This window comes from Bactrocera neohumeralis, chromosome 2 (genome assembly GCF_024586455.1).
Source record: "Bactrocera neohumeralis isolate Rockhampton chromosome 2, APGP_CSIRO_Bneo_wtdbg2-racon-allhic-juicebox.fasta_v2, whole genome shotgun sequence".
In the NCBI taxonomy this organism is placed as follows: Eukaryota; Metazoa; Arthropoda; class Insecta; order Diptera; family Tephritidae; genus Bactrocera; species Bactrocera neohumeralis.
This window is the reverse complement of record NC_065919.1, coordinates 39,868,948-39,894,884: the sequence shown is the minus strand read 5'-3', so window position 1 is coordinate 39,894,884 and position 25,937 is coordinate 39,868,948. Positions and strand designations below refer to the sequence as shown.

The following is a 25,937-nucleotide window of genomic DNA, read 5'->3' as shown; positions in this document are numbered from 1 at the left end:
AAATAATTTACAAATCAAAATATAGAAAAACAAAACAAACAAAAATTGAAAAAAATTTGTATGGAAAAAAGTTACTTTTTGGAATTTTCCAATTTTCCGGCTATTCCTGATGAAAAGTAAAAGGTATTTTTATTTCTAAACCTTCCCCGATTGACAACAAACAACCTCTGAAAATTGCACCAAGATTGGTGCAGCCGTTCTCTTAGCGTTACTAAAAAACAAACATTCATTCGTTTGTATGGGAGAAAGAAAAGGACTCTTTTTAGAGGTTTTCCGGCAATCATTCGAATTTTTTTCGCAATAAAAACCATCCTTGAGCCTCAACGAACATTTTAAAAAAAAAATTGGCAAAATTGGTCCAGGCGTTTTTGAGTTATGCGCTTACCAACACATTTTGCGATTCATTCTTATACATACATACATACATATATAATATAAGATGTAATAACCATTAAAGAAGTATTTGTTTATTTATTAAGTTTTTGTCAGGCAAAATAAAGCACAATAGCAGTAAATGTTTTATTTAAATTTTGAACAATGCAAAGTTACGGGAAACATTCATATTTTTTATTGAAAACGTAGGGGGTGCATAATTGAGTATATGAGAGTTGCTCTGGTTTTATTGGTTTTTTTTTTCATTTACTCCTCGCCACTGTACATACAAAAACATACAGATGCTCAAATCTTTGCGCATACATATATTTGTATTCAATATCGTTTGTAGCTATATCTAGTAAATAAGTAGAATATTTTTTTAAAGCTTATTTATAATACTTCGTATTATTTTTGGACCAAACTTTTGTATGAACTTGTAAAGAAACAACGCTTCTAGAGGGGTTTTAATGGGAATGCCCCACATTAAATTAGTATTATAATTATTACAATACAAACATACAAGTAGTTACCAAAAGTTGTCTAACTACTGACACCTGAGAAACAGACAAATTAGACGAAGAGTACAGACTAGATCCTCATACTGTCGACAAACTTAACATACCGATACAAAAATATGTTCAACTTTTTGGTGTTATGGTTTAGTGAAGTCAGAACAATTAACATAAATATAAGTAGTTTTCCAGGCATTATAATGAATTAGACTTTTAAACGAAAATCGTAGAATCGTATTTATCTGGCTATACCGACATTTGAATAGAAATTAAACTGATAACAAAGCACCTTCACCAATTGAAATACAATTAAGTTCTTAAGGAAATTTTACCCTTGTGAAATGTTTGAACATAAACCATGTGGACTTATATCTCGGGTCACGAGCCAAACTAAGCGATGTATATAGACATTATTTAAAGTCAATGAAAAAGACGGGGACCAATAAAAAGAACTGATCCACATGTAGGTGCTCTATTATTATATTTGTTACAGGCGTAGATATTTAAGAGTTTCTTAGCTCTGTACGAAAAATCTTTCTAGATTACTTAATGGAGAGAACATAAGTGCCGCTGCCAGATAACTTCACTTACTCCAAAGTAAACATGCGTAGAGCCGCTCTTTTTCGAAACATGTAGTGAGTATAGAAATAGATTTACTTTCGACCTCTAATGACAGTATCGGCTCAATAGATTTCGACTTAACACTAGAAACACGGGAGCTTAGTCATTTTGACTGCTTTCAGGCAATAGAGATATAACACATATACATATACGTCTATATATTGGAAGTCCGGAGTGCAGTATTCTGACAGCTTTCTCATCTGCGTTCCACTGTATCCAGGCGACCATATTGCGAAGTTAAGGACTGGCCGGCCGATTGCCTTGTAAGTTGCCAACAACGTTTCCTTTTCCTTTCCCCATGTGCTGCCGACTAGCGACTTGAGAATTTTGTTGCGGCTTTGTACTTTGGCGATAATCGCGTCGTATTAGGAGTGACTATCAAAAGCTGCACCTAAAATTTTAGGTTTATTGACAGTCAGAATCTTGACCCAATCGACTGCAATATTAAAGTGAAGTCTGTACTCCTTTGTCCATTTTGTAAATATGGTCGCTGTGAATTTAGTGGGTGAGACTGTTAACTTCAGTGCAAAGAAGAAGCGAGAAAGTTCGGAGATAGCCGTTTACCTTTGAACATGTCATCGATTTCTTTACCCGATGTCAATATCAGGCAATCATCAGTGTACGACGTTATGGAAACTCCCTCTGGTGGCCGTGAGAGTTTCAAGGTTTCGAGATATAGAAGTTAAACAATAGCGTAGAGAGGACACCACCCTGCGGAACCCTTGTTTAATTCATCTCAGTTTTGAATTTTTTCCTCAAAATAGTACGGATGATTGACGACCGGTCAGGTAGGTCATGGTCCACCTCGTCAGTCTTGGAGTAGTTTTTTCAATATCGTACAGTAACGTTGTGTGACTGACTGTGTCAAAGGCTTTTGACAAATCAGGAACGTTCTCTCACAGGGTGGTTTCTAGTTAAGGCCACGAACTATCTGGGCGTTTATGACGCTAAGTGCTGTGGCAGTACTGTGAACTTTTCATTTTTTCCATGCTAGAGGTTTGCTAGACTCAGGTGGTGAGTAAAGGTCGGAAATAGCAAGGCCTCAAGTGTTTTCACTTCTGGTGAGAGGACATTTATCGGACGATAGGACTCCCCTTTGTTGGCGGGTTTCCCAGGTTTCAGTAGTGGGATCACTCTTCTGACTTTCCGCACATCAGGTGTGACAGAATGGGGACTTAGGTAAGGTAACTTACTCCCGCCGAGCCTAGATGCTTTAACATAAGCATGTTGATTCCATCTGGACCAACGGTTTTGGATGATTTTGCCTTGTTGACAACATTCTGAACCTCCTCAACAGTGATAGTGGTACGCAGTCTTTTGGCTCTTTGCGCAGCCGTCGGGTAACACATCGTTTGGTTTTGTCTACCGAAGGTGCAGTGTAGATTGCCGGATAAAATAGCACACTGGTCCGAAGACTCGGTTATCATGTCTCTTCGGATTAGACAAAGCCTTGACAGTAGACCGAAGTTTACTCCCATCAGTGCAGAGATTACAAGACTTCAATTGCTCTACCATTTCGTCCGCTTGTGTTGATTTATCCCCCTACGATCGTTTGACAGACAGGAATACCAAAGATCGTGATGCGTGTTGAAATCGCCTAGTACCAAACGGTTTTCACCACGAAGGGGCGCACCTATATTCGGGTGATATCCTGTGGGCCAACATGTAACTGGAGAGATGCATATCTATTTAAATATTTCGAGCTCGACATCGCCTGACCGGATAGCCATAACCTGACATTCAAAAGTAGTATCCCTGTGGTCGATGTCTCCATCGATTAGACGATATTAAACGGTGTTGTGTAATCACCATTATCTCGCACGCCGCAGGTGTTGTTGTCGCACTAGGATGTTGGTTGGCAACGCCATTGTTGAGTGTTGCGGGGGCAAACTCCTTCAGCACAGGGCAACGACACATTCCACTCACGAGAAACCAGGACTCTCTGAGTGAACCCGAGGATTGGACCGGGATGAAGGTTGGGGAAGGGACAGATCAGAATGGGAGTAGTCATGTTGCCTATTTGAGGTCATGTTGTTGTTTGAGGTTTGAGATATGTATGAACTGGAGAGGTCTTCTGTTGGCCACTCGGGTAGAGTGGAGGCGCAGCGCGCGAACTAGGTGCAGATTGCATAGCCATGGAGGCTAAGGTCGCAGTAGTGGGTTGGCAACATGGAACCACGTAACTTGTTGTCCACTCCCTACGTGTCTTAAAGCCTGAGCATGTCATAAGATGGCTCCATCCATTGCATGTATGTATTACACCTGACCGAGGTGGGTGGATCCTTTTGGCGCAAACGCAGCAGAAAAAAACTTAAACTAAAACTTACCGATCTAAACGGGGTTAGATATCCGAATTAACAACCCTCGGCCGGATAAAATCCGGGTCAATCCGGTGCGTAGAACCGGCTGATGTACAAAAGTCTGCTCAAAGTCTGTCTAGGTAACCGAAACCGATAGAAATTTTTATTTCATTTATTACTATAACCACAGAGACCAAATTTACCAACTGGTCTAGCGAGGAAGCCTTCATGCTTCCAATTAATGAATAAAGTTAACTCCTTTCCAAGGAGTTTCAAATGAGAAGCTTTCGTAGAAACTATGCTTGCAGTAATTTGCCTTAAGCGGAAACGCCTCCTAAAAACATTGGAAACATCAAGGGTTCATTTCAGCTACACTAAAATGAAGTACAAAATTTTATTGACCAGACTTCATATTTATGCATTAATCGCCATTCATAGCGGTGTCATTAACAGCTTCTTCGACTCCCTTCCGAAATATAGGGTCCTTGGAGTTAGTTCATCACCTATTGCGGATGAGGAGCACGAATTACCGTTTTGGAGATTAAAATTGTACTTATCCAAGCTAAACACGGTATAACTTACATACATACCATATATCCAGCAAACAGCCATCGCTTCACACTATCTACCTCGTGACCCCTCAAAACCTCTCATTTCTTCGGCTTATCGATACATAATAGTAAGGACAAATTCTAAAATTATTGTATTAACACAAAAACTATTCTTACATGACGTATCTATCATGGAAATTGTAAACCATGCATATGATATGCTCGTACAACGAGACACATACTATGGCTTATGAGAAGAGACAACATTCGGCAAATGATTACTTTGTTGCTGAAAAATAAAATGGGTGACACAAGTAAGAATGGGCGCTTATCAGAATTATTGGGTGTGATAGAGAACAATATGGAAATCAATGTCTTAACGTAATCTACAACAGACACTTTCAACTTAAAATAAAAATTTGAGCAAACAGTTAGATTTTTAAAAATAGTAAACAAACTTTATTTGTTTTCTTAAGTTTTCCTTTGTTTTTTGTTTTTTTTTTTTCTTTGCAATATGCATTCAAATTTGGATGCATCATAATTTCTCCACAAATCTCTATCACTTAGGTTGGTATGTACAAATTACAATAGTGCATGTAGACTTAACTCCACCCATCGAATGTTAATTTTTAGTTGATTTTAGTATTTAGACCTCAAAAGTTTATGCCTGAGCTTTGCGCTCTTTTTCAAGCTTAATGGCTTATACTAATACACGTTAGATAGTTTTTAGGTGACGATCTGGCACTGCTACAAAATTGTAATTTGTTATATTATCAAATTGTAGTAGCATACTTTATGCAATACATACACATAAATATTCTATGAATGAGGATTTATTTAGTTTATATTTATATTCCAGAATATTAGTCTCTACTATAGCTGCAATCAAGATACGTATGCATTATAATATTATTGAATAAGTGAATATGGAATCATTTCTCAATGGTAATTATCAGTGCCTATAGAAAGCATCCCTGCCAAAACGCTGTTTATTCACAGCGCAAACTGATTTTTACTTGGTTTCCAAAACATTTAAAACGCATTAGCGCTGTCTAAAACTATTTGCTGAGAAGTATTATAACTGAACAAACGAAGAAATTAGATGAGAAATCAGTTCTTAATTTCTGGCAATAGTCACGGCTGAGGTTACCACCTCTAACTGCTTGCCACCGCTCTCAAGGGTTTTGAAGAACTAGTTGTATATAAATATTAAGAAATAACTGAGGTAAGTTGAGTAAAATTATATAAAAACTCAGAAAATCACGAAACCTAACTCAGGAACTGAAATATTCTTATATAAATAATGTTTTGTGTTCATCAGTTTAGCTTAAAATCAATAATTAATTTGAAGAATGTATGGGATTTCTGTTTTGTGACTGCTAAAAAACTTGTTTATTTCTTCTTATTTTTAGCATTTTTGCCATCGGAATTATTTTCCACTTTTTGCTTTTTCTTCTGTGGTTGTGTCTCTTCCTCTTCCTCCTCACCAGTTTCCTCGTCAGTTTCTTCGTCCTCGATATCGACAACGTCGTCCTTAATATTCTGACCCATTATGTAAACAGGTCCATTGCCTTTGATCAACTTAAATGTCAATGATGTTTCATAAAACTCCACATCGGGATTTACAGCGCGTGTTTCGCCAGCCTTTAACACGGCGATAGGGATCTTTAGAGAATCCTTAACTGTGTGCACCTGAAATGAAAAAATTGAGAAATTGTTAAATATCATACAACTTTTTGGAGGCGTACACTTCAGATGTATACACTTTGCAATCAAATCAGTAAACTTTGCGTTCTTGTCTATTGTTCAACGTCTGGAAAAAATAGACGGTGCTATAAATTACTAATAGCCTTTTACTTACCGCCAGCAACTGATTTTCTTCAACAGCCGCCAATCATTTTATTTATTACGTTCAGGGGATTCAAATAAGACTAGCTTTTTTATTGAGAGCCTTATGCAGATTTACCAACAGTAAATAAAGATAATTTGTAAAGATAATTTTCCATCAAAAGACATAAACATCACAAAAATGACATATGTCAAACACTATCTTGCATGTGCTTCAAATCTATCAGATTTAGTCAGTTCAAGACGACTCGTAGTCAAAAATCAAAAAATGGTGTGATAAAATTGGGATTTCAAATGTTTATGTCTATTGATGACTAAGGGAAAAAATTAATCGATTTCGTAACGTTTGTAACGTATAAAAAGCAACAAGAATTAAGAAGAATGCCAAGAATTCTTTCAGATGTTGGCGAGCAAAACACTGTCAGGTATACCAAAACTCGACCAACAAAGTCTGGTGTAGAGTTTCGGGACGAATTAAATTTAGCGTAAGGTGTTCATATTATGATAAGAAGGTTATGAGATCATAATTTGTATGCTCGCATTTGCACAGAAATATCTGATCAGGACAACAGGAAAATGAAGGAACATACTTTGGACTGAAGTGTGGAAAATTCCCCCGAATACAGAGTATGAACCATGACAAGCCAAGAACGCTTTAAAACAGCGATCCATCAAATTGAAGGTATCATGGATCAGTACGCATATGCATTTATACTAAAATTTGCAGAACATAACCTGCCGCTGAAATGCGTGTTCCAACCGGATAATAACCTGAAAGACACCAGTAAGACATCTTCAAATCCATTGAACAACTTTGGCTTTATATAAATAAATGTGTTTACAAGGCTAAGCCCAAAAACAACAACGAGATGTGGTCCGTAGTTAAGGATGCATGAGGAAATATATCTCCGAACAGGTGCAAAACACCTATGGACTATACTTGTATAAAGAGAAGTTGTATAATTGCGACTAAAACTAAAACTCGTCCTACCAAGTACTATGTACAGATTTAGATAAATTTCAAAAATATCTTTCAACGATCATTTGATCTAACTTCTTCTATGCATTCCACTTAATATGTAAAATTAAGTTTTACTTAATAAATGCAACCAGAGTAAAAAAAATATTTAAAATTGTTTACAATTGAAAAATACTTAGAGTGTTGGTAACCACTAATATTTCATTGACCCCAGCTGTATATGTTATACATGATCGCCGAGCTGAGTCGATTTAGCCCGGTCCGTCTGTATGTGAAATTTCGCACGCGTCCTTTTCTTTCGAATAATCTGCAAAAGCTACCGATGCGAACGTTTTTTTTTTGTTTTGGGATTTATCTAATAATATAATTATATTATTATCTTAAATTATGATATGTTTAAAAGTTGAAAATTGTAGAATTTATTTAGACACTTTTGAAGTAACAAGACCGATTTTTAAGAATGTTGCGCTAGGATTGAATGTACATTGAAAAACATTCAATATTCAAATTTTAACACTTATCAGATTGATAAAGCTGTCAATAATTCACATATACATATGTATAAATGGCATCTACAAATTTTCCAGAATGACAAAATTAAACGATAACAGACTTGATTGACATCTAAGTGCAAATTCGAGCACCTAACTTAAGAATACCTTACTCTAAAAATAGTGGTTCAGCCATTTTAAAATATAATCTTTGCAAAAAATGGTAATATTAAAGAAATTGAACAAGATGTATTATTAAGATATGTTATGTTGCAAGACGAAATAAAGTTCTCGCTAATCAGACTTAGACTTAAACAAATATGTGCACTTACTATACGTAAACACATATCACAATCAAACAGAGTTTACTCGATGTTTGTCGTAATTCAATAAGTGAAAGTAAGTCAGTAATCATACAACATTAAGAAGGAATAAAAATTCATACATCCATACACCTGCCAATCGAACTGATATGATTGATGATTGATGATTTCCAAACACACGATGAAAGTGTAGCCTATGGACACAGGCGGGTGGTCTGTATTGGCCGAACTAATGATAAAAAGAAGTGTATATGTACGAAACGTCACATACTATGCCGAACGCTATATTCAAGTTAAGCTACAGGTGGGCGAAGTAAAAACGTCCGTCTAAGCACGGTAACTTTTCATTCCGAATCAGTCGGTGGGCAAAGGTGCAACAATCGGAACAGCAATAACAGATATACGGATAAAAAGTTTGAAAACGGAAACACTGTTAATTAAAATAACACTAAAAATAGCCAAAAATGACCGAGTTAAAAGGTGCGAATACAAAATGTGTGAATGTGGTGTGCAGGAAGTAATATTTGCTATGCAACAATATGTGAAATGGCCTTATTAGGAAAAATTTCGCAGAACACAGCTTATTGTGTATTGATATTGACAAACAAAATCCATTAAGCGATTACTTTTATGTTAATTGAAAGTTACATAGAAACTTAATGCATGCAGATAAACACTGACACGCTCAAATTTAAGAAAAAACAAACAGCAATAAAGAACGTAGTACAACCAAGTTTTTCTTTCTCGGAAAACTTTAAATATGTTTTAGAAAATTATGCTAATATAGCTTTCATCGATTTCAAAAAATTGTTAGTTTTGGTGAAAAGATTATAAAACAACAAATTTCTCCACAAATTAGTGCCATTTTTTAAATAATTATACGTAATTAAAAAATTAAACAAGTTAAATAATAAGAAAAACATTTTTTTATTGTCTTTTTTTTTTAATTGAATGAGAAAACTATAAAACTTGGTGGAAACTTTGACTTCAGTTACGTACAAATAAACTCCAATCTAACAACACTGCAAAAGATTTAATCATACAATTGCCGTACGAACTGAAGTGATTTGCTCCAAAAAATTAAGAAAACAAATTGAATCTAAAGGCAAGTTTCGGAATCGAAAGTGTCATAAAAGATTTGCCGACGCTTAAAGGAATTCGAATATAAAGAAGATTCTGACATTAACCTCGCAACAACACTTCGTTTACTATCAATTCTTATGGGCAGTAAATAAATTCGATAGTATGATTTTGTCTAGCGACGGGCAAAATATTTGATGAGCCAAGTTTTTATAACCGTGTATTACAAACAAATGGTGGGAAGAATTCAGTGTGAAAGTCGAGCTCTATCAGGAGGCTAAATTGTTCTAAAATCCGTTATTACTATAGTGAAATAATTGTAATGCAAAAATGAGATAAATGCTACATTTATGGGATTTAAAATGTGATATGTTTCCACATACATATGTATTTAACCCAAGAGAAGGCGCGCTATGAGCATTTTGCTCACACAATTTTTTAATTGAAAAAATGTCTATGTTCTATGTTATTGCAGCACTTGTTACGCTCAGTACCTTCGCTCAAAGTTGTGTTCCACTTGTTCACAATCACTCGCTGTAATCAGTGCATGTTTTAAAGTGTTGATAGATGGCTGTTTATTTAGTGCGGTAATTTGCTCACTACGCGACAAACTACGTAAGTTTTTTTTTGCTTTGCCAATAGCTCAAGTTTTCCCATTGAAAGTGGTGGTTTGCATCAATTTTAGCACTCGTATGTAATTAAAATGGAAAGCAAGCGTTGTTCCCGTGCTGGGGATGTATCACATATTACGTCGTGGTTAGAAGAAGTTTCAGCCGATGAAGAATTAGAACAGGACGATGACCATTTTCTCCCTGAAAGTGATTGCGATAGCATTCATAGTGATCACAATACTGACACTGATCAATCTGTTGATGATTTGGAAAAGTGGAAAATGCACATTTTATTGGGGCAAAGATAAAAACACAAAATGGGCGCTTAGTCGTCCTGTTCCTAATGTTCGCACTAGGCAGTGCAACATTATAACGCATCTGCCAGGTGTGAAAAGCATTGCGAAATTGATTCTGATTGACTGAATTGACTGATTCATTGATCTCAAAAATTGTCAGATATACAAATTTATATATTGAAAAAATAAGTGATGCATATGGACGTGACAGAGATTGTAAATCAACAGATTCTGTCGAGTTAAATGCATTTATAGGTATCTTATACATGGCTGGGTTAAAGAAAATTAACCATACAAATTTAAAAGAGATGTGGCTTCAAGACGGCACTGCTCCAGATATTTTCAAAGCCACAATGTCCTTGAAACGATTTCTGTTTTTAATTCGTGAAACTAGATTTGATGACGTTGACTCACGTTCACTTAGAAGTGAAGTTGATAACTTAGCCGCTTTTCGTGAAATATTTGACGACTTCAACAAATCATGTGGTGACTGTTATACTCCTGGAGAATACTGCACTATTGACGAAATGCTTGAATCGTTTAGAGGACGATGCAAGTTCAGAGTATATATTCCCAATAAACCTGCCATGTACGGCATAAAAATTAATGCATTAGTCGACGCAAGAACTTTTTACACTTGTAAAATGGAGGTATATTGTGGTAAACAGCCATCCGGCCCTTATCAGCTCGATAATACAGCTGCCAATATCGTAAAAAGAATCGCTGCACCAATTTTAAATACCGGAAGAAATTTAACTATGGACAATTATTTCGTTTCTATTCCCTTAGCTGATGAGCTGTACAAACAATATAGAACCACTATTGTAGGAACAATCCGTAAAAATAAAAAAGAAATTCCACCACAATTTATTACAAGTAAAGGAAGACCAACCCCAGATACAATGGTTGCATATGCCGAAAACAAGCTTCTTGTTTCCTACATTCCAATGAAGAAAAATAAAAAAGTCGTACTGATGCTTTCATCTCTTCATGCGGATGGCCAGTTAAATAATGAGTCCGATGATAACAACAAACCCGAAGTAATATTGTTTTACAATAGAACAAAGGGAGGTGTAGACACCGTCGACCAGATGAAAGGAACGTACTCAGTTTCCCGCAAAACTTGCAGATGGCCAATGCGGCTATTTTTTACTCTGCTTGACATAGCTGGTATAAATGCGCAGATTATTTATAAGGGAAATACGCAGAACTTAACTCAGAGAAGGACTTTCTTAAAAGAAGTGGCCCTTGACATGATAAAGCCACATATTGTAAAGCGGCAAGCCATTCAAACTTTACCAAAACATCTAAAGGATTCAATGGAACGCATTGCACCAGGTCTTGATTCACCAAACCAGTCTAAAGAAAACGGCTTTTGTGATTTCTGCCCCAGAAGGAAAAATAGACGCACAAAAAAAGGTTGCAATTTATGTGGGAAATTACTCTGTACTGAACATTCAAAGTATGCATGTCCTACTTGTTTCGACAGGAAAATTAATGAAGTTTTCTCAGAATAGTGATATATATCCATGTAAATACTTTATATACGTATAATAATAATTTTTTATATGATCTCCATAACAAATCTCAAATTTTTTCTTATGTTTTGTACAATTGAATTACCTTTATATTTTATTTTTGTTTCTGTCAAATAATAAACATTTTTTAAGCTTAAGGCTCAGTAATGGTATTTAGTTTAAATTTAAATATGTAACACTTTATTTATATAAACGTAACTGAATATTTTCAGTACGTGAGCAAAATGCTCACGCGCGACAATGCATGTCACTCTGCGGAGCGCGCCTTCTCTAGGGTTAACATGCTAAACAATGTGCATCTGTATTAAAAGTACGCAAAAAGATAGTAAAACATACAATGAAAAAAAATTAATATAAATATTTGATAACTGAAATGTATGTATGTATTTACTTTTGCAAATTGTGATAATTTATGTACATATATTATTCAGATGAAGATCTCTACCACGAGAAACTACCAAATATATATGAAGGAGTTTTGAAATCTGCAGAGAATTGTTGCACAACCACCACCGCAAAGAAATTTTTCCCCATCATTACCTGGTTACCGAAATATGAACTGAATTTTCTTATACCCGATTTTGTTGCGGGTCTAACGGTGGGCCTAACCGCCATACCGCAGGCGATCGTTTATGGCACAATAGCAGGATTAACACCGCAATATGGGTTATATTCAGCTTTTATGGGTTGTTTTGTCTATATATTTTTTGGCACTTGCAAGGATGTGACAATCGGTAAGTGGGAGTAATACACAATTCATATACATACATACATTTGAAAACTCTCTTAATGTCTCACAATCTTTGCACTAATATTATAATAACAATCATTGGGCAATTGTCAAATATTCGAAACCCTAAGCAACTCTCTCATTTGAGAATAAACTACACACTAGCGAAATCTTTTAAATTTTAGGTCCCACTGCCATTATGTCTATCATGGTCCAAGCGCACACCCACAATGCTGATTACGCTATATTGGCATGTTTTTTTACCGGTGTCATCACACTTCTAATGGGTGTTTTAAATCTTGGCGTTCTGGTGCAATTTATATCGATACCTGTGACAACAGGATTTACCATGGCCGCAGCAATAACAATTGCTAGTGGACAAATTAATAACTTGTTTGGAATATCAAGTAAGTTTTACTACTGATCGAAGATAGCGTGCTATCTATGTACATATATATGTACATATATGAAAGAAAGACGTGTTAGTTATAGATGAGTTATTTATAACTCTAGAACGGCTAAACCGATTCGGCTGAAAATTGGTGAGGAGGTATCTTAGTACAAGGGGATCAATGCAATTCATAAATACAAAAATTATATTTCTAATCATAAGCATTTGTTCAAAATTCATGTATGTAAGAATCATTTGAATATTTTATTACTTAAACAGAAATAATAATAACACTAATAACACATGGTTGGATCATAACTAGCTCAGTAATAAGGCTACATTAGCGGCCAAACATGCAGATTTGTTTAATTACTATTATTCAACGTAATTTCAATCCATATCAATTATGCAACGGTACAACGTTTGCTAATCAAAAAGACTACAGAAAATATTTAGCTGAATTAAATTGAATTTAAAAATTGTTTATAACAAAAAGTATAAATATTATTGTTAAAAGTTAAGAATAATCCACCCTCTTTTATTATCTCACTGTATTACTATTGTATTGAATTAATTTCCATAAAAGGAAACAAATAAAGCCAAAATAATAAATACAAAACAACTTTTTCAATTTAGGTTCGAGCAATGAGTTCATAGAATCGTGGATATATTTCTTTAAACATATAAATAACACACAACGCAACGATGCTTTACTGGGTATAATTACGTTAATTATGCTGCTAATTATGCGTGTAAGTAAAGGCAACAAGCAAAATTATTACTGTTCTTAAATTAACGAGTTCTCATGCCATTTCAGAAAATAAAAGATATTAACAGTTCTTATAAAAGTCTAACTAAATACATATCATTGTCCCGTAATGCGTTGGCTGTTGTTGTTGGCATTATACTCTGTTATTTCCTCAGTAGCGACGACTGGTTGCCGTTTCGTGTAAGCGGGAAAATTGTACCTGGCCTCCCACCCTTTAAAATACCACCATTTCATACCGAAATCAATGGCACAAAAATTGAATTTGAAGACATGATGGGGGATTTGGGTGCTTCACTGATCTCTATACCCCTCATTGCTGTGCTCGAGACTATAGCTGTAGCAAAATCTTTTTGTAAGTACATATTAACATATACTTTTATTTTTTTACTAGGTTTTATAATTAATTTCATTATTCTATTACAGCGATGGGAAAAATTATCGACGCTTCACAAGAAATGGTAGCTCTAGGGTTAGCCAATATTTTCAGCAGTTTTTTCTCATCCATTCCTATTTCGGGATCATTTACGCGTACAGCAATAAATAATGCGAGCGGCGTGAAAACAGTCCTTGGTGGCGCAATAACCGGCATATTAGTTTTAATGACCTTGGCTTTTCTCACCAATACATTTTATTTCATACCAAAAGCAACCTTATCTGCTATCATAATAGCTGCTATGATTTTCATGGTGGAGTATGATAGAATTGCTGAAATTTGGCGTTCGAAAAGTATAGTAATTCCATTAAACAGATATGGTAATCACGAAAAAAACGTTTATATATGTATTTATGTTTTTCAGAAACGGATATGATTCCCTTCCTGGTAACAGTACTTAGTTGTCTTTTCTGGACACTTGAATATGGCATGGTTTGTGGGATAGTCGTGAATATATTATTTATTCTATACAAAAGTGCAAGACCTACAATTATTATCACAGAAGAAAAGGTTTGTTGTGGCTTTGTTAAAACAAAATACGAAAGTGAATATGTTAATTAATTTTCAGCTTCTAAAAGACACTAAGATAGCTGTTGTGGATATTCAAGAAAATTTAACTTACTCCTCGGCTGAGTATCTAAAATCTAAAGTGGTTAAATATATTTCAACGCATAGTGAAAAAATTGTCAAAGTTGTAATAAGAGGAGAAGAAATTCACACAATTGACTCTACTGTGGCACTGGTAAAGAAAATTTAAGACGAAAAATTAATTGTGAATTTAATAACAATACTTTTTTAACAGAATATTATAAGCTTAAAGCAAGACTTGCTTGCCTTAAACTGTGAACTTTTATGTTGGAATTGGCAAATACCATCCGCTGGAGTCATTTGTCGCTTACACCCTGATGCGCGCAAAATGTTAAAATTCAGTAAAACATTACAGGAAGTCGTATCGACGAATATGCAACAAAGTACCTTAACATTAGAAACAGATTGTGAAACAATTACGATACCAACCTAAGATGTATTTGTTTACGTTTAATTTCGTTAATGATATTTAATAAAAAAGGGATAAATATCTGTGTAATATAGCTTTTTATACTCTTGATAAATAGATTTAGAGTGATATATGTATAAATGATCAGGATGAAGAGGCGAGCTAAAATCCAGGTGACTGTTAGTCCATCTGGCCGTCTGTGAAAGCTGTAACATCAGTAAAATTTGATATATGTATGTAGCTCGATAAAACTTGGTACCCATGGTTCTTAGCACCATAAGAATTTAGTATTGCAGATATGTATACTGAATCGAACGATTGTCACGTGAACAAAACGCAATTAATATTAAATTCATAAAGTGACCTAACTAAGCTCCACAATGAGGTACATGACTGTTATTTAGTACAACGAATTGCATTAGGGGGGCATCCCTTGCGCAACTTCGTTCTGGATACTGTAGCAGGTTAAACTCCTACTTATCCAGAATAGACCCTGACATACCTAATGTATGTCCTGCATGCAACGAGTCTCCGCATGACACTGACCACCTCTTTGCATGCCCTACAAACCCTACCCATCTAACACCTTCCTCCCTTTGGTCCGACCCCGTCGAAACAGCAAGTTTCTTGGGCCTACCGTTAGATGACATCGACACAAATGACATTTACCATCCCAACGGGGATTGAATTTCCGTTAAAACAACAACAACATTAGGGGGGCATCTGCAGTTCAATATTAAACTGCAAATAACACTGAAAAAGTGTGCGTGCTTTCGCCAGTTAATAGGTCTAATGTACACACCTCCTCAACCACTACAGTCAAGTCAACTAAATTTGCTCAGAAGAAATTTTTTTTGTCTCCTCCGACAGTATGTTAATGGCTGAAATCGGAAGATAAATCCGCCCATTCCTCATATAAGTTTTGTTAAAAGATGCTGAAAATGCAATAAATTAATAAAAAAAAATTTTAATCCCGATATGGTCAAGATAGATTACAGGAAGATTATAAAACAGGTATCAACTTTTATACTTCAGGCATTAACGCCATAAAGAAATCAGATATACCTATGCATGAAATAATGCGAAACATTGATTGTTTCTATTATCGCATAACGACACTTTACACTTTTTACAGAACCAGGAGGTAAGTTTCCTACAATTATTAAATTTAGACTTATTTCTAGAATCCATAAATATTTTTTCATGACCAATACAATCGCAACGCACGTCAGTAGAGGGTAGTACTTGTACACCTGTCCGGGGTCTTTTAGAAAGTACTGTAGTGTCTTGTCGACTGTTGGTACTGGGTCTTCCCCTTTTATTTTTCGAGGGACTTTGATATCTACCTTATGCAGAAAAATAATGAATCGCCAGCTCAAAAAGTTTTTATAGCTAAAGAATTAGTAGGTAGGTTTTATGAACATTCGGTTTAAAAGATTGGTATCAAAATTGATACTCTAGCTTATTAAGGGTTAAAAAAACATTGCAAAAGAGATGCTTCACAACGTAGCTGAGCACCCTACATCCATCAAACACATCATTACCCGATGACGAGACGAGGGTTTGTGAATATTGACTTCGAAACTCCAAACAATCTAGCGAACGGCACTCTAAAAAAGGCACTGAAGATAGGCTAAGGGCTGGCAACAATTGTATGTAAAATTGGATTAAGTTTTGACAAGCTTATATTGACTCAGGTGCCTTTTTTTAAGACGAGTCAAATTTTATCAAATTATATGCCAAAGATATAATCTTTATCTTATAGAGACATTTTTAAGACATATTTTACAAGATATAATAATGGATATATGTTAAAAAAAATAGATCTTTCACATGTCAAGTCGAACAAAAAAAAAAAAAAGAGTTCCAACTGAAAAAGCTATGAATAAGGTGTTAGCAGGAATCCAAAATCGAAATTTAACGCCTGTCAAGCCTCCGAATATCATTCAGGCCCCCAATCATATTTAAGAAAGTAAAAAGAATACATCATTGGAAAAATATGTACGAAATAACGTGTCTTCTTTTAAAAGATTAAGCTGTTCTGAAAGATGAGGAAGAAGACATTTTAAAATACCCATTACACATGTTTAATTGCGATAACACCAGCTTTCCTTCATGTCCAAAAAACCTTTTCCCGTTTTGAATTAGAAAAGGATAATATTTTTTAATATTATTTACTATATATACATACGTAAATATAAGCTTTATGTTGACATTCATTATTGTAACATATTTTACTGAATTTGCTTTTTTTTGTTTTGGTTTTTAAGATTGTCGGTATTTATTTATAGCAAAATTTGTTGGCACACTTCATATTTTACTTTTGTAGCATACCATTGTAAATGTGTGCACTGTCTATTTTAATTATTTGTTTTTAATAAATATTTACTATTAATTCCTTGCACTCCGCAAGATTTTAGACGTTACTATCAGCTACTCAGCGCCACTTTACAGCCCTCTAATAACTTATTATAATTTACGAACTTGGTCACGTGTTATAATGATATTGAACTGATATGATTTGGTTTATTTGTAAAAAAAATCAATATTTTATTGTTTAGAATTTTGCAGAGTATGATAGATTTTAAAACACTCCCCAATATGCATTGCGGACTGGTTGGTGCTTGTTTGACAATAATATATAATAATAACAAACCAAATTGAACTCGGCTTTGAAAATCTTTTCCTCCAGATTTAGACTTGTTTATTTATGAAGTGGTTCCGACAAGTACTCGTCCCCTCATTTTTTGTATATATCTCTTAGTAATTTTACGATATTTTGATGTTATTCATGTTATATTGCTCTTGATTATTGTGCTATTCTAGGAGAAAACTTCAGAAAAACTCAAATTGCCATAATTACTAATAAACTTGAATGCCCCCTGAGAGGGATGTGCAAAGGGTTATTTCTAATTAAGTGTAGTTAATGAACCAATTCTCATTGTTTCAAAAATAATCTTTCCGCCCGTTCACGGTCGAATTTACTCTAGCAGGTAGGCAAAATATTTCGTTTTCTATGAGGAAACAGCTAGGTAAAACATTTTAAACAAAAATCTAATGGTGATACAAAAGTCCCTAGCAAAATGAGTGCCCCAGATCAGCTCTACTTTTGGGGATACGAGAGTAAAGACGAAATTTCGATTCTATATGTGTCAAAGAATAAAAAATAAGGCTTTATGAAAACGTTTATATCTTCATATGAACTTCGGATAGTATTTGATTTATTGTAACACACAACTAGCATGTTAGCTGGGATATGGAATAGCATCCCCCAATTCCGGGGTTAAAATGGGTATGTATAATACGTATTGAGGAGTTCCTCCAGATTAAGAAAATATATATACATACTTATATAGTTGCAAATGATTTTTTTGAGATATTTGCATTTAAACTTCAAAAATTCAACTACTTAAAATGCGTGTTTCTCCTATTTATAATGTATTTTACACTAATATTTTTAACTTACATATATATCCACTAACATTTTCCTAATTCGGTTCTACACATTTGTTTTGTAATAAATGGTTCGAAAATAACTTTCATTGAAATCCCTTTTTTTATACATATAGAGGTTGCAAAATAAAAAAAATTAGTGTTACCATATTTTGTAATCGAATAAAAATAAGTAAAAAAAAAAAGAAAGATTATGCCCTCCATACAAAATTCATTATGTGTGACGAATTATGTAAAATCTTTCAGAATTTTCATTATCCCGGTGTTTGATCGCCCAGGTTTCGGTCCGACCAGGGTTATTTTTTTTTTTAGCGCAGCCGAAGGACGCCAACGCATAAGAGTTCAACGCGAAAAACTAATAACACAATATTTCCTCATTGGGGTCTTATTTGTTTTCTTTTTTTTTTGCTTCTTTTGTGAATATATACGTAAGTTAGCACCTGTTATTAGTTAGAATGCCACCCTTTTGTTATTGTGCAAGCAAAAAGAATTGAACAAAATTTAAATATTGAATAAAATTTATTTTTGCACTATTTAATATAAAATAAATGGGGAGAAACGAATAAGTGAAGTGTTAGTGGATATAAAAGTTAAAAATATAAGTGTGGAATTCATTATAAATAGGAGAAACACGCATTTTAAATAGTTGAATTTTTGAACTTTAAATGCAAAAATCTCAAAAACCGTAAGCCAGCGGCAACTATGTATATATCCGCACATACCGAAATCGGGGGATGCTATTCTAAAATTTACCCATTAGACCACACTTAAAACGGCTTTATAATCACAGTAGCACATAAAATTTATAATGCAGGTATACATACACACGTGCTGTGTTTCAGAATGTATACCTACTATGTAACATTTTAATTAAACCATTAATATGTTATACATATTTCGCTTACCTCCACAACGTTAAACTCGTCTTCTTTCGCTTCAGCGCCCAACAAAATCTGTTTGATGATGAGTCTTTGTCCGCGGGGAAAATCCTCATCATTGGAAAGCACATCCCATGGCACTGAACTATCCTGGCCAGTGAGTGTGACACCTAAAGATAAAAAATAACAATTTACCACGAATTCTCTAAATTATTCAAGTCGATAGATTTGTATGCCACACTATTCTTTGAGATTCTAATCTCAACCGGTAACCAAGAGCAGACGGCGCCATTTTTATGCTTGTTAAACTGAATTGCCAGTGCAAAAATTCTTAAAATAGACCCTGCAAGCTATTTAACCGAATGCAATAATTTATATTTACCATAAAAAGATTCCTCCGACATTGTGATTGCTTAGATAAGTTTTGATTTTTTAGTTAAGAAATACACGCTAAGAATTTGCACAGAAAACCCGAACAGCAATTGTGTAAATCGAACAAACGAGCGAATGAACAAACGAACGAACGAGCAAAAAGCAAATGATTCTCTGGTCCAAATCAAGCCGGCAAGACGGGAAAGGAAGATTGCGAAAAGATGCCGTCAACTTATATTTGCTTTAACTCGACTATTCGCAAAATGATTCCAGAAATAAACGTCAAAAACAAACCGCTTCAGAGTGTTGCCACATGAACTCATTGAAATCTCTTAATTACCAAACTGTTTACGATTAATGTGCTGAACACATAGAGCGCGACAGACTGCAAGCGACATCTATCAAACATTAAAATACACACGTTAAGTAGCTGTGCAGCTGCCTCAATAAATATGTCCTTAAGAACGTGTGTATTTTAATATCTGACAGATGCGGCTTGCAGTCTGTCGCGCTCTATGTGTTCAGAACGTAAATGATGATTATTTTAAGAGTGATGGATTTAGGTTTAGGAATAATATCTTAACTGAAAAAAATCCCATCTAATTCTAATAATAATTCTTCAAGTCCACTTAAATAAAAGACGAAGTTTTAATTTCAACTTTATAATAACCAAGTAAGTAAGTAAGTAGCAATCGTTATAGTTTTTATATAAAGTTACATAAAGCGGTAAGCCTTAACTTTGAGGTAACAAAATAATTGAGATTTTTTTTTTCTGTATTACTGGTGCGTTAATTAAAACTAAGAACTGTTCTGAAATTTGATAAGAAATGCTTTCATATCACAAAAAAATTTAGAGGTTTGATTAACTATTATATAAACACACATACAATACATACATATATACAATTTATATATTAGAGGATATAAACAGAGAACGTTTAATATTAAATTTTATTATATTAAACGTTCTCTGCCGACAGATACTTAACAAAGGCAACTTGAATCAACAAATTTACCATTGGCAGCACTAGAATATAGTTGTTTTCTTTGACGCCATTTTTATTCGTAGCTTGCTTCATGACAATTTTCGATTCCTGGTTGTCATATTTCACATTTCAGTTCTGTACTTTAAAAGATTTGATGTTCATTTATATTTGCCGCTTTCTTTGAATACATCTTCGTGTGTGTTGGTTCTGGTGGTTGGCACGTGTAGTGTTTGACTAAAAATTAGTAAAAAGTAAAATAATCTGACATTGAAAACTATTTAATCTCTGTTAAAAATGGAGCGAGAGGAATTCTATGGTAACCAATTAAATTTTGTTTCCTGAACATAAATAAAAAATATTTCATAGGCATGTTGCTTTCTTAATTTAGAACTTATTTATAAAGGTATGGTATATACTCTGTTTCAGGAGTGACGCTTAGCGAAAAGGAACCTTTGGCGCAATATGAAATGGAAGAGCCAACTAATACCGCCGAAGACCAAAAATTGGTAATCAAGCAGATTTGCCTTGGTGCTGAAGCTAAAAACGGTGAATTCAATGTAGTACAGGTGAGTGCCCGTTTAACGAATACATGTGTAAGTAATGAGGAAAACGTGTCGTTTTTAAGTCGTTTATTTTTGTTCCATAAAAGCTATTTATTTTTACCGAGGGAGAATGTTTTGCTTAGTACAGTATTATTATGAGAATTTGCATTCTTCCAACATACATATGTATTTATATAAACATAATTACACAAAAAAAAATATTTTCAGGTCGAAACAAGAATTAATCAAAAAGAGACATTAAAAATACCAATTGCGGTGCTTAAAGCTGGAGAAACGCGCGCTTTACGTCCCAATGTAGAATTCTTGAATACTTCAGTGACATTCAAGCTAATTCAGGGGACAGGGCCCGTTCATATGTACGGTCAAAATTTATATGGCCAAAATTTATACGGTCAAAACTCTGTTGAGTATGGCGAGGCCCCTTGGTCTGAAAATGAAGAAATGGATGATGAGGATGATGACGAATACGATGAAGAAGCGTCACCGCCACCACAAACAAATGGAAAAAATGGCCATAAAAGAAAATGAATGTAAATTACATTCAGCAGGAAGTAATTAATGGTTATACCCAAGTTAAGTTTATTACATAAAAGGATTGTAATAGAAATCATATTTTTGTACATTTAAAATAAGAATATTGACCGTATGTCGAAAGTTTGCTACCTTTAAAATAATTGAAAGGAAAATGTATTTTTGTACTGTGGAATGATGATTAAAATTAATTTCTAATACAATAAGGAAACAAATTTTAACTACGAAACTAATTTTTATATTAGAAAAAGTAATTTCAATTTTACTGTACAACTTCCATTTATTTTCTTATATAGTAATAATATTAACTCTATTAATAAGAGACTTTTCCAAACGAAAACCATCTACGTTGTTTTCATTTAATAATCACTATTAACTAATTTCATGTGCTGGAGACAAATTTTTCATTCATGGTTTGTTACCAACTCCTAACTAAGTTAAATCAAATATTAACCCACGAAAGTAATGGTATATCAATTAAAAAAGATGTTGAGTCTAAAAGAAATCGATTTTCATTATTGAACGTGATTTACAAAATTTGATTGTGTGTATACATACAGCGTATGGGTATGTACAATTACATGTGTATTTACAAAACGCATCCTTGACTAAAAGTGTTTATACTCAGGCGTTTTCACTCCATGATTTTACGGCAGGATTGTAAAGGTTAAGGCAATTTTGCTACCGTTTCTTGATTATTATTTCGAGAGGATATTACAGAAATTAAATAAATTTTAAACAACCGATTGACCAAAGATTAGACATGACAGTATAAACAGGATGCAACATATGGTACAATGTTATCCAGAGTCGAAATACTTTCAGTCACGGCTGCATAAATATACATATGATGTTGGCATGTACATTGAAAAAGCTGTGTGCGTTTCATCTGATCTCCTGTATATAAATTAAGTAATTCGTATGCACCCGTTTATCCGCTTCATTTTATAGCAACACTTGTTACATTCGCGATACAGATATTTTTTGACGCGGCACTCTGTAATTGATAATAAATCAAATTTACATATTGAACGTTAGTGTCTTACAAAGGAAAAAGTAAGAATTTATATACATGTGTTAATTGCTTTCGCATGCTGACCGGGGTGCACCCGCGCGCGCGCACACGCACCTGATGTGTATAACTCGTCGGCGATCGCTGGGATGAATTAAATCAAGTTTACTACTCCATTCCAACTGTTTCATTTCGTGACGTAGTTTTTTGCGGTCAAAGTATGAAATTACACAACTGACTGGAATCCAAAATATTGAAGTGATAACTACGACGGCCACTGAGAATGTAAATAATAATGAATACAATAAAAAAGGTTTTTAAATTCAGCATTATACGTACTGACAATATTGTCTTTTAAAAAACGTAAAACGCGATTGATATTTATCTCTTCGATGATATCCCAAAAGCGTTCTACAACATCTTGAATCGTTTTTTCACACACACCCTAAGAGTAAAAACACAAATACACATGTAATAGAAGCGTTTTGGTCAAAAGCATAATACTGTTTTCGCATTTACCTTGTTGCAGAATCCTTGTATGCACGGAGTACCATCGGGTAACATATCGGCAGGCTCCACTGGAAAACAGGTTTCGTTTATGCTCATACGGCAGCAACTGCGAGTATATAGAACCCAATATTAGAAATAAAAAAATCAACATATTTGTTTAGTTTATAAAATTACCGTTTGCAAGCATCTTGTATGATGTCGCACATACAGCTCTGCAAGCCTTGAGTCTCACAAAATGGTATGCATTTACCGTTTCTGCATTGACCTCGCTCTTGGCATATTGTTCCGTCAGCCATTGGCGGAGATTTCGGACATTCGGCATGAGTACCCGAACAGCGTGCCTCCTGCTCACAGGTAGCATACTGGGCGTCCCGACAGTTCATTCCTGCCGGCATGAATTGGCAGTTTTGGCAGCAAGGTGAATTTTTATCGCTACACACTGCTCCCTGGTTTCGACGCAATTTGCAGTTCTTATCACAGCAAGCGTCATTGTCTTCGGTACCGAGCAAACCCGCGTCGCACTGTTCATCGCCTTCAACCCGCAAATTACCGCAGAATGATTCTTCGGGTTCCGAGAAACATCGTCCCGACTTTGCTTGCAAAACTTTGCGTATCGAACGTAGAGAGCACGGTGAGAATTTCTGTATATATATACTTGTATATATGTATGTTCAATTCTGTTACTAAAAAAGTTTACCTTATTATTAACATCATATCCGCTGACAGAATATGTATACATGAGAAAACTTCCACCCTGTGAGGCACTTGGTGAGCATTCTGGTATATCTGGGTCGTGCTCAGACCCCCAATTATGACCAAACTCATGTGCCGTCACTAAATCGGCTTCACGGGTTATAACTCGCTGTCCATAGTGATTTCGGGAGCTACTTAGTCCCGAGTTCAAATACAGGGTGTAGCCATTTTTGAAATACTCTATTAAGTAACATATACAAAAAAATTTAAAGTAAAAAAAACATATTAAATTGTAAAAATATAGCCTTTGAACCGAACGGGAGAATGTAAAACTAACAGAAGTAAGCATATTAAAAAGTATATGTGAAAAAATAATGGGATAGCAAATAACAATGTCTATAAGTTTAAACACAAATTATTTACATCGGCATATAGTAAAATAAAGGAACAAAATAATGCTTTCAACTGATATTTTAAAACTCTCTTATTTTCATTTTAGTAACCTGGTGTACAAATTCCACCAACGGAATTACGGCGAGGAGAACCCACATATGCCAAGCCCAGAATACCGCCTTCAAATTTTAGATCAGTAAAAAGATGTGCTAAACAAAAATCTTTATGGCTATATTCCCTTGAAAACACCTACACCAAATACAAATATCATAATATTAGGAGATGAGAAGAAAAAGCAGAGAGAGCATAAATGTACAATGGATGTTTGATAACCTCAATAAGGCCTACAGTTAGCCAAAACTTACAAATTAAAATTTTTCACCATATTTACCTCCAGTAGATTGCGCACATCCCACTTTTCACGAATCATATTGTAATGAGCTTCTCCGCCTCGCAGCCGCGTCGGTTCAGAATGAACAACTATTTTCTTTATCACAAACCCCATACCTTTAAAGCCTTCCTGATCCTTAAAAAAATTAAATTATTGAAGAGTGAGCAACTAGGTTCAGACATTTGTTTACTTACAGTTCGATCCTGCCATACAGTATCGTTGTATATTTTGTGGACCCGATCTATCAGACTTATCTATAAGAAAACGTAATATTTATTTTATTAAAGTTTTAGATTTTCATTATCTGTACCAAGTAATTTATTGTTGTCTTGGTATTCCCTCCTCCCATCTCTTGAAAAAAACGATAATCAGCCACAAGCAAAAGTGGGCAACGAGTTTTTGTAGGTGTGTATTCATACTGATCCGCCTGTCGCTTTCTACGAGATTTCGTAATATCATTCTCATGATGTAGATGGCCATCCATATTATCATCTGCCATATCAACAGTTTCCAATTCTATGGATGATATATATATATATATAGTTTACAAATTATGATATATTATTTCAATATCTACCTAAACCTTCTTTAATATATCCACAAGGCATTTGCCCACCATTCCCATGCTTATTCCAATTTAACTTCACATCAGAAACTCTATACGCTACCATCGTCTTCTCTGCCGAACGTGGTAAGTGTCTCCACGATGGCTCAATGTGATATGTTTCGTCCGGCAGATGTATGGACATTGTCATTAAACCATCATCTATGTGCGCTCTTACGGATGATTCTAATTCACCAAATACTCGCCCGGTAAAAAAGCTATCATGATCTGCATTAAAATAATAGAACTAGATTACAAAGGCATATGCCTATAAAGGTGCGTGTACCTAAATGCACCACTGTCTCGTTACCGTCGCCGTCTACATTATATGCTTTAAATTTGCTATGTAATACCTCACGATGCGGGTGTAGTATAAGTCGAAAATTTTTACCCAAAGTCTTGAACTCTACCTCCTTGATCACGTTATAGGGGTGTGAGCTCTGTTTAATTCCGCGCTTAACAATTTTGTGTCTACAGTCTTCACTGCGAAGTACTTCATAATGTCGCAAAGTTCTATGTAGTGTTGCTGTGGAATTATTCCATTACTAATTTGCATTTTACTTTATACATACATTACTTACATGCATTCTGAAGAAAAATTATTAATAAAATTACCAATAAAGCACAATTTCCATGAAAACCTCTAAAAATTGTTGTCATTTTCACTAATTTTCGCACAATATTGATTTTTTGTCCCTTCTGTTTT

At 34.6% G+C, this 25,937-nt stretch overlaps 4 protein-coding genes across 6 annotated transcripts; 2 read left to right on the top strand and 2 right to left on the bottom strand.

Annotated features, from left to right (window-relative positions):
• Nucleotides 1–5,176: 5,176 nt before the first annotated feature.
• Nucleotides 5,177–19,744, bottom strand: LOC126751198 (nucleoplasmin-like protein). Its single transcript, XM_050461250.1, has 3 exons — nucleotides 19,559–19,744; nucleotides 19,204–19,346; nucleotides 5,177–6,051 (listed from the first exon to the last, which is right to left on the bottom strand). Exons 1-3 carry the CDS (start codon nucleotides 19,578–19,580, stop codon nucleotides 5,752–5,754), a joined length of 465 nt encoding a protein of 154 aa, XP_050317207.1. The 5' UTR covers nucleotides 19,581–19,744; the 3' UTR covers nucleotides 5,177–5,751.
• Nucleotides 8,337–14,935, top strand: LOC126751195 (sodium-independent sulfate anion transporter). The gene is made up of 9 exons (XM_050461248.1): nucleotides 8,337–8,480; nucleotides 11,957–12,259; nucleotides 12,441–12,662; nucleotides 13,283–13,398; nucleotides 13,464–13,767; nucleotides 13,839–14,141; nucleotides 14,213–14,358; nucleotides 14,417–14,590; nucleotides 14,651–14,935. Exons 1-9 carry the CDS (start codon nucleotides 8,465–8,467, stop codon nucleotides 14,867–14,869), a joined length of 1,803 nt encoding a protein of 600 aa, XP_050317205.1. The 5' UTR covers nucleotides 8,337–8,464; the 3' UTR covers nucleotides 14,870–14,935.
• An 847-nt stretch (nucleotides 19,745–20,591) lies between the features above and the next one.
• On the top strand, nucleotides 20,592–21,971 carry LOC126751196 (nucleoplasmin-like protein). Its single transcript, XM_050461249.1, has 3 exons — nucleotides 20,592–20,850; nucleotides 20,961–21,100; nucleotides 21,305–21,971. Exons 1-3 carry the CDS (start codon nucleotides 20,829–20,831, stop codon nucleotides 21,623–21,625), a joined length of 483 nt encoding a protein of 160 aa, XP_050317206.1. The 5' UTR covers nucleotides 20,592–20,828; the 3' UTR covers nucleotides 21,626–21,971.
• A 146-nt stretch (nucleotides 21,972–22,117) lies between these two features.
• On the bottom strand, nucleotides 22,118–25,936 carry LOC126751192 (ADAM 17-like protease). 3 transcript variants are annotated; one of them, XM_050461242.1, is made up of 13 exons: nucleotides 25,813–25,926; nucleotides 25,518–25,757; nucleotides 25,205–25,459; nucleotides 24,938–25,143; nucleotides 24,822–24,881; nucleotides 24,628–24,762; nucleotides 24,347–24,485; nucleotides 23,848–24,083; nucleotides 23,325–23,791; nucleotides 23,160–23,256; nucleotides 22,980–23,085; nucleotides 22,701–22,917; nucleotides 22,118–22,625 (listed from the first exon to the last, which is right to left on the bottom strand). In XM_050461242.1, exons 1-12 carry the CDS (start codon nucleotides 25,889–25,891, stop codon nucleotides 22,706–22,708), a joined length of 2,232 nt encoding a protein of 743 aa, XP_050317199.1. In that variant the 5' UTR covers nucleotides 25,892–25,926; the 3' UTR covers nucleotides 22,118–22,625; nucleotides 22,701–22,705. The 3 variants fall into 3 exon arrangements, with proteins under 3 accessions (XP_050317199.1, XP_050317200.1, XP_050317201.1); XM_050461243.1 differs by having other exon boundaries at nucleotides 22,758–22,917; XM_050461244.1 differs by lacking the exons at nucleotides 22,118–22,625; nucleotides 22,701–22,917; nucleotides 22,980–23,085; ... (1 more) ...; nucleotides 23,325–23,791; nucleotides 24,347–24,485 and having other exon boundaries at nucleotides 23,939–24,083; nucleotides 25,813–25,936.
• Nucleotide 25,937: the final 1 nt, after the last annotated feature.

Excerpts from the sequence above, each read along its gene's own strand:
- LOC126751195 (XM_050461248.1), top strand. Across the intron at positions 13,399-13,463 it reads TTATGCTGCTAATTATGCGT|AAAATAAAAGATATTAACAG; the intron begins GTAAGTAAAGGC and ends ATGCCATTTCAG. Across the intron at positions 14,142-14,212 it reads TGAAATTTGGCGTTCGAAAA|AAACGGATATGATTCCCTTC; the intron begins GTATAGTAATTC and ends TATGTTTTTCAG.
- LOC126751198 (XM_050461250.1), bottom strand. The coding sequence starts at position 19,580 with ATGTCGGAGGAATCTTTTTATG. Across the intron at positions 19,347-19,558 it reads GTCGGAGGAATCTTTTTATG|GTGTCACACTCACTGGCCAG; the intron begins GTAAATATAAAT and ends TTTTATCTTTAG. Across the intron at positions 6,052-19,203 it reads ACGAGTTTAACGTTGTGGAG|GTGCACACAGTTAAGGATTC; the intron begins GTAAGCGAAATA and ends TTTTCATTTCAG.
- LOC126751196 (XM_050461249.1), top strand. The coding sequence starts at position 20,829 with ATGGAGCGAGAGGAATTCTATG. Across the intron at positions 20,851-20,960 it reads GGAGCGAGAGGAATTCTATG|GAGTGACGCTTAGCGAAAAG; the intron begins GTAACCAATTAA and ends ACTCTGTTTCAG. Across the intron at positions 21,101-21,304 it reads GTGAATTCAATGTAGTACAG|GTCGAAACAAGAATTAATCA; the intron begins GTGAGTGCCCGT and ends AAATATTTTCAG.
- LOC126751192 (XM_050461242.1), bottom strand. The coding sequence starts at position 25,891 with ATGACAACAATTTTTAGAGGTTTTCATGGAAATTGTGCTTTATTGGTA. Across the intron at positions 25,460-25,517 it reads CGAGACAGTGGTGCATTTAG|ATCATGATAGCTTTTTTACC; the intron begins GTACACGCACCT and ends ATTTTAATGCAG. Across the intron at positions 25,144-25,204 it reads ATATATTAAAGAAGGTTTAG|AATTGGAAACTGTTGATATG; the intron begins GTAGATATTGAA and ends TATCATCCATAG.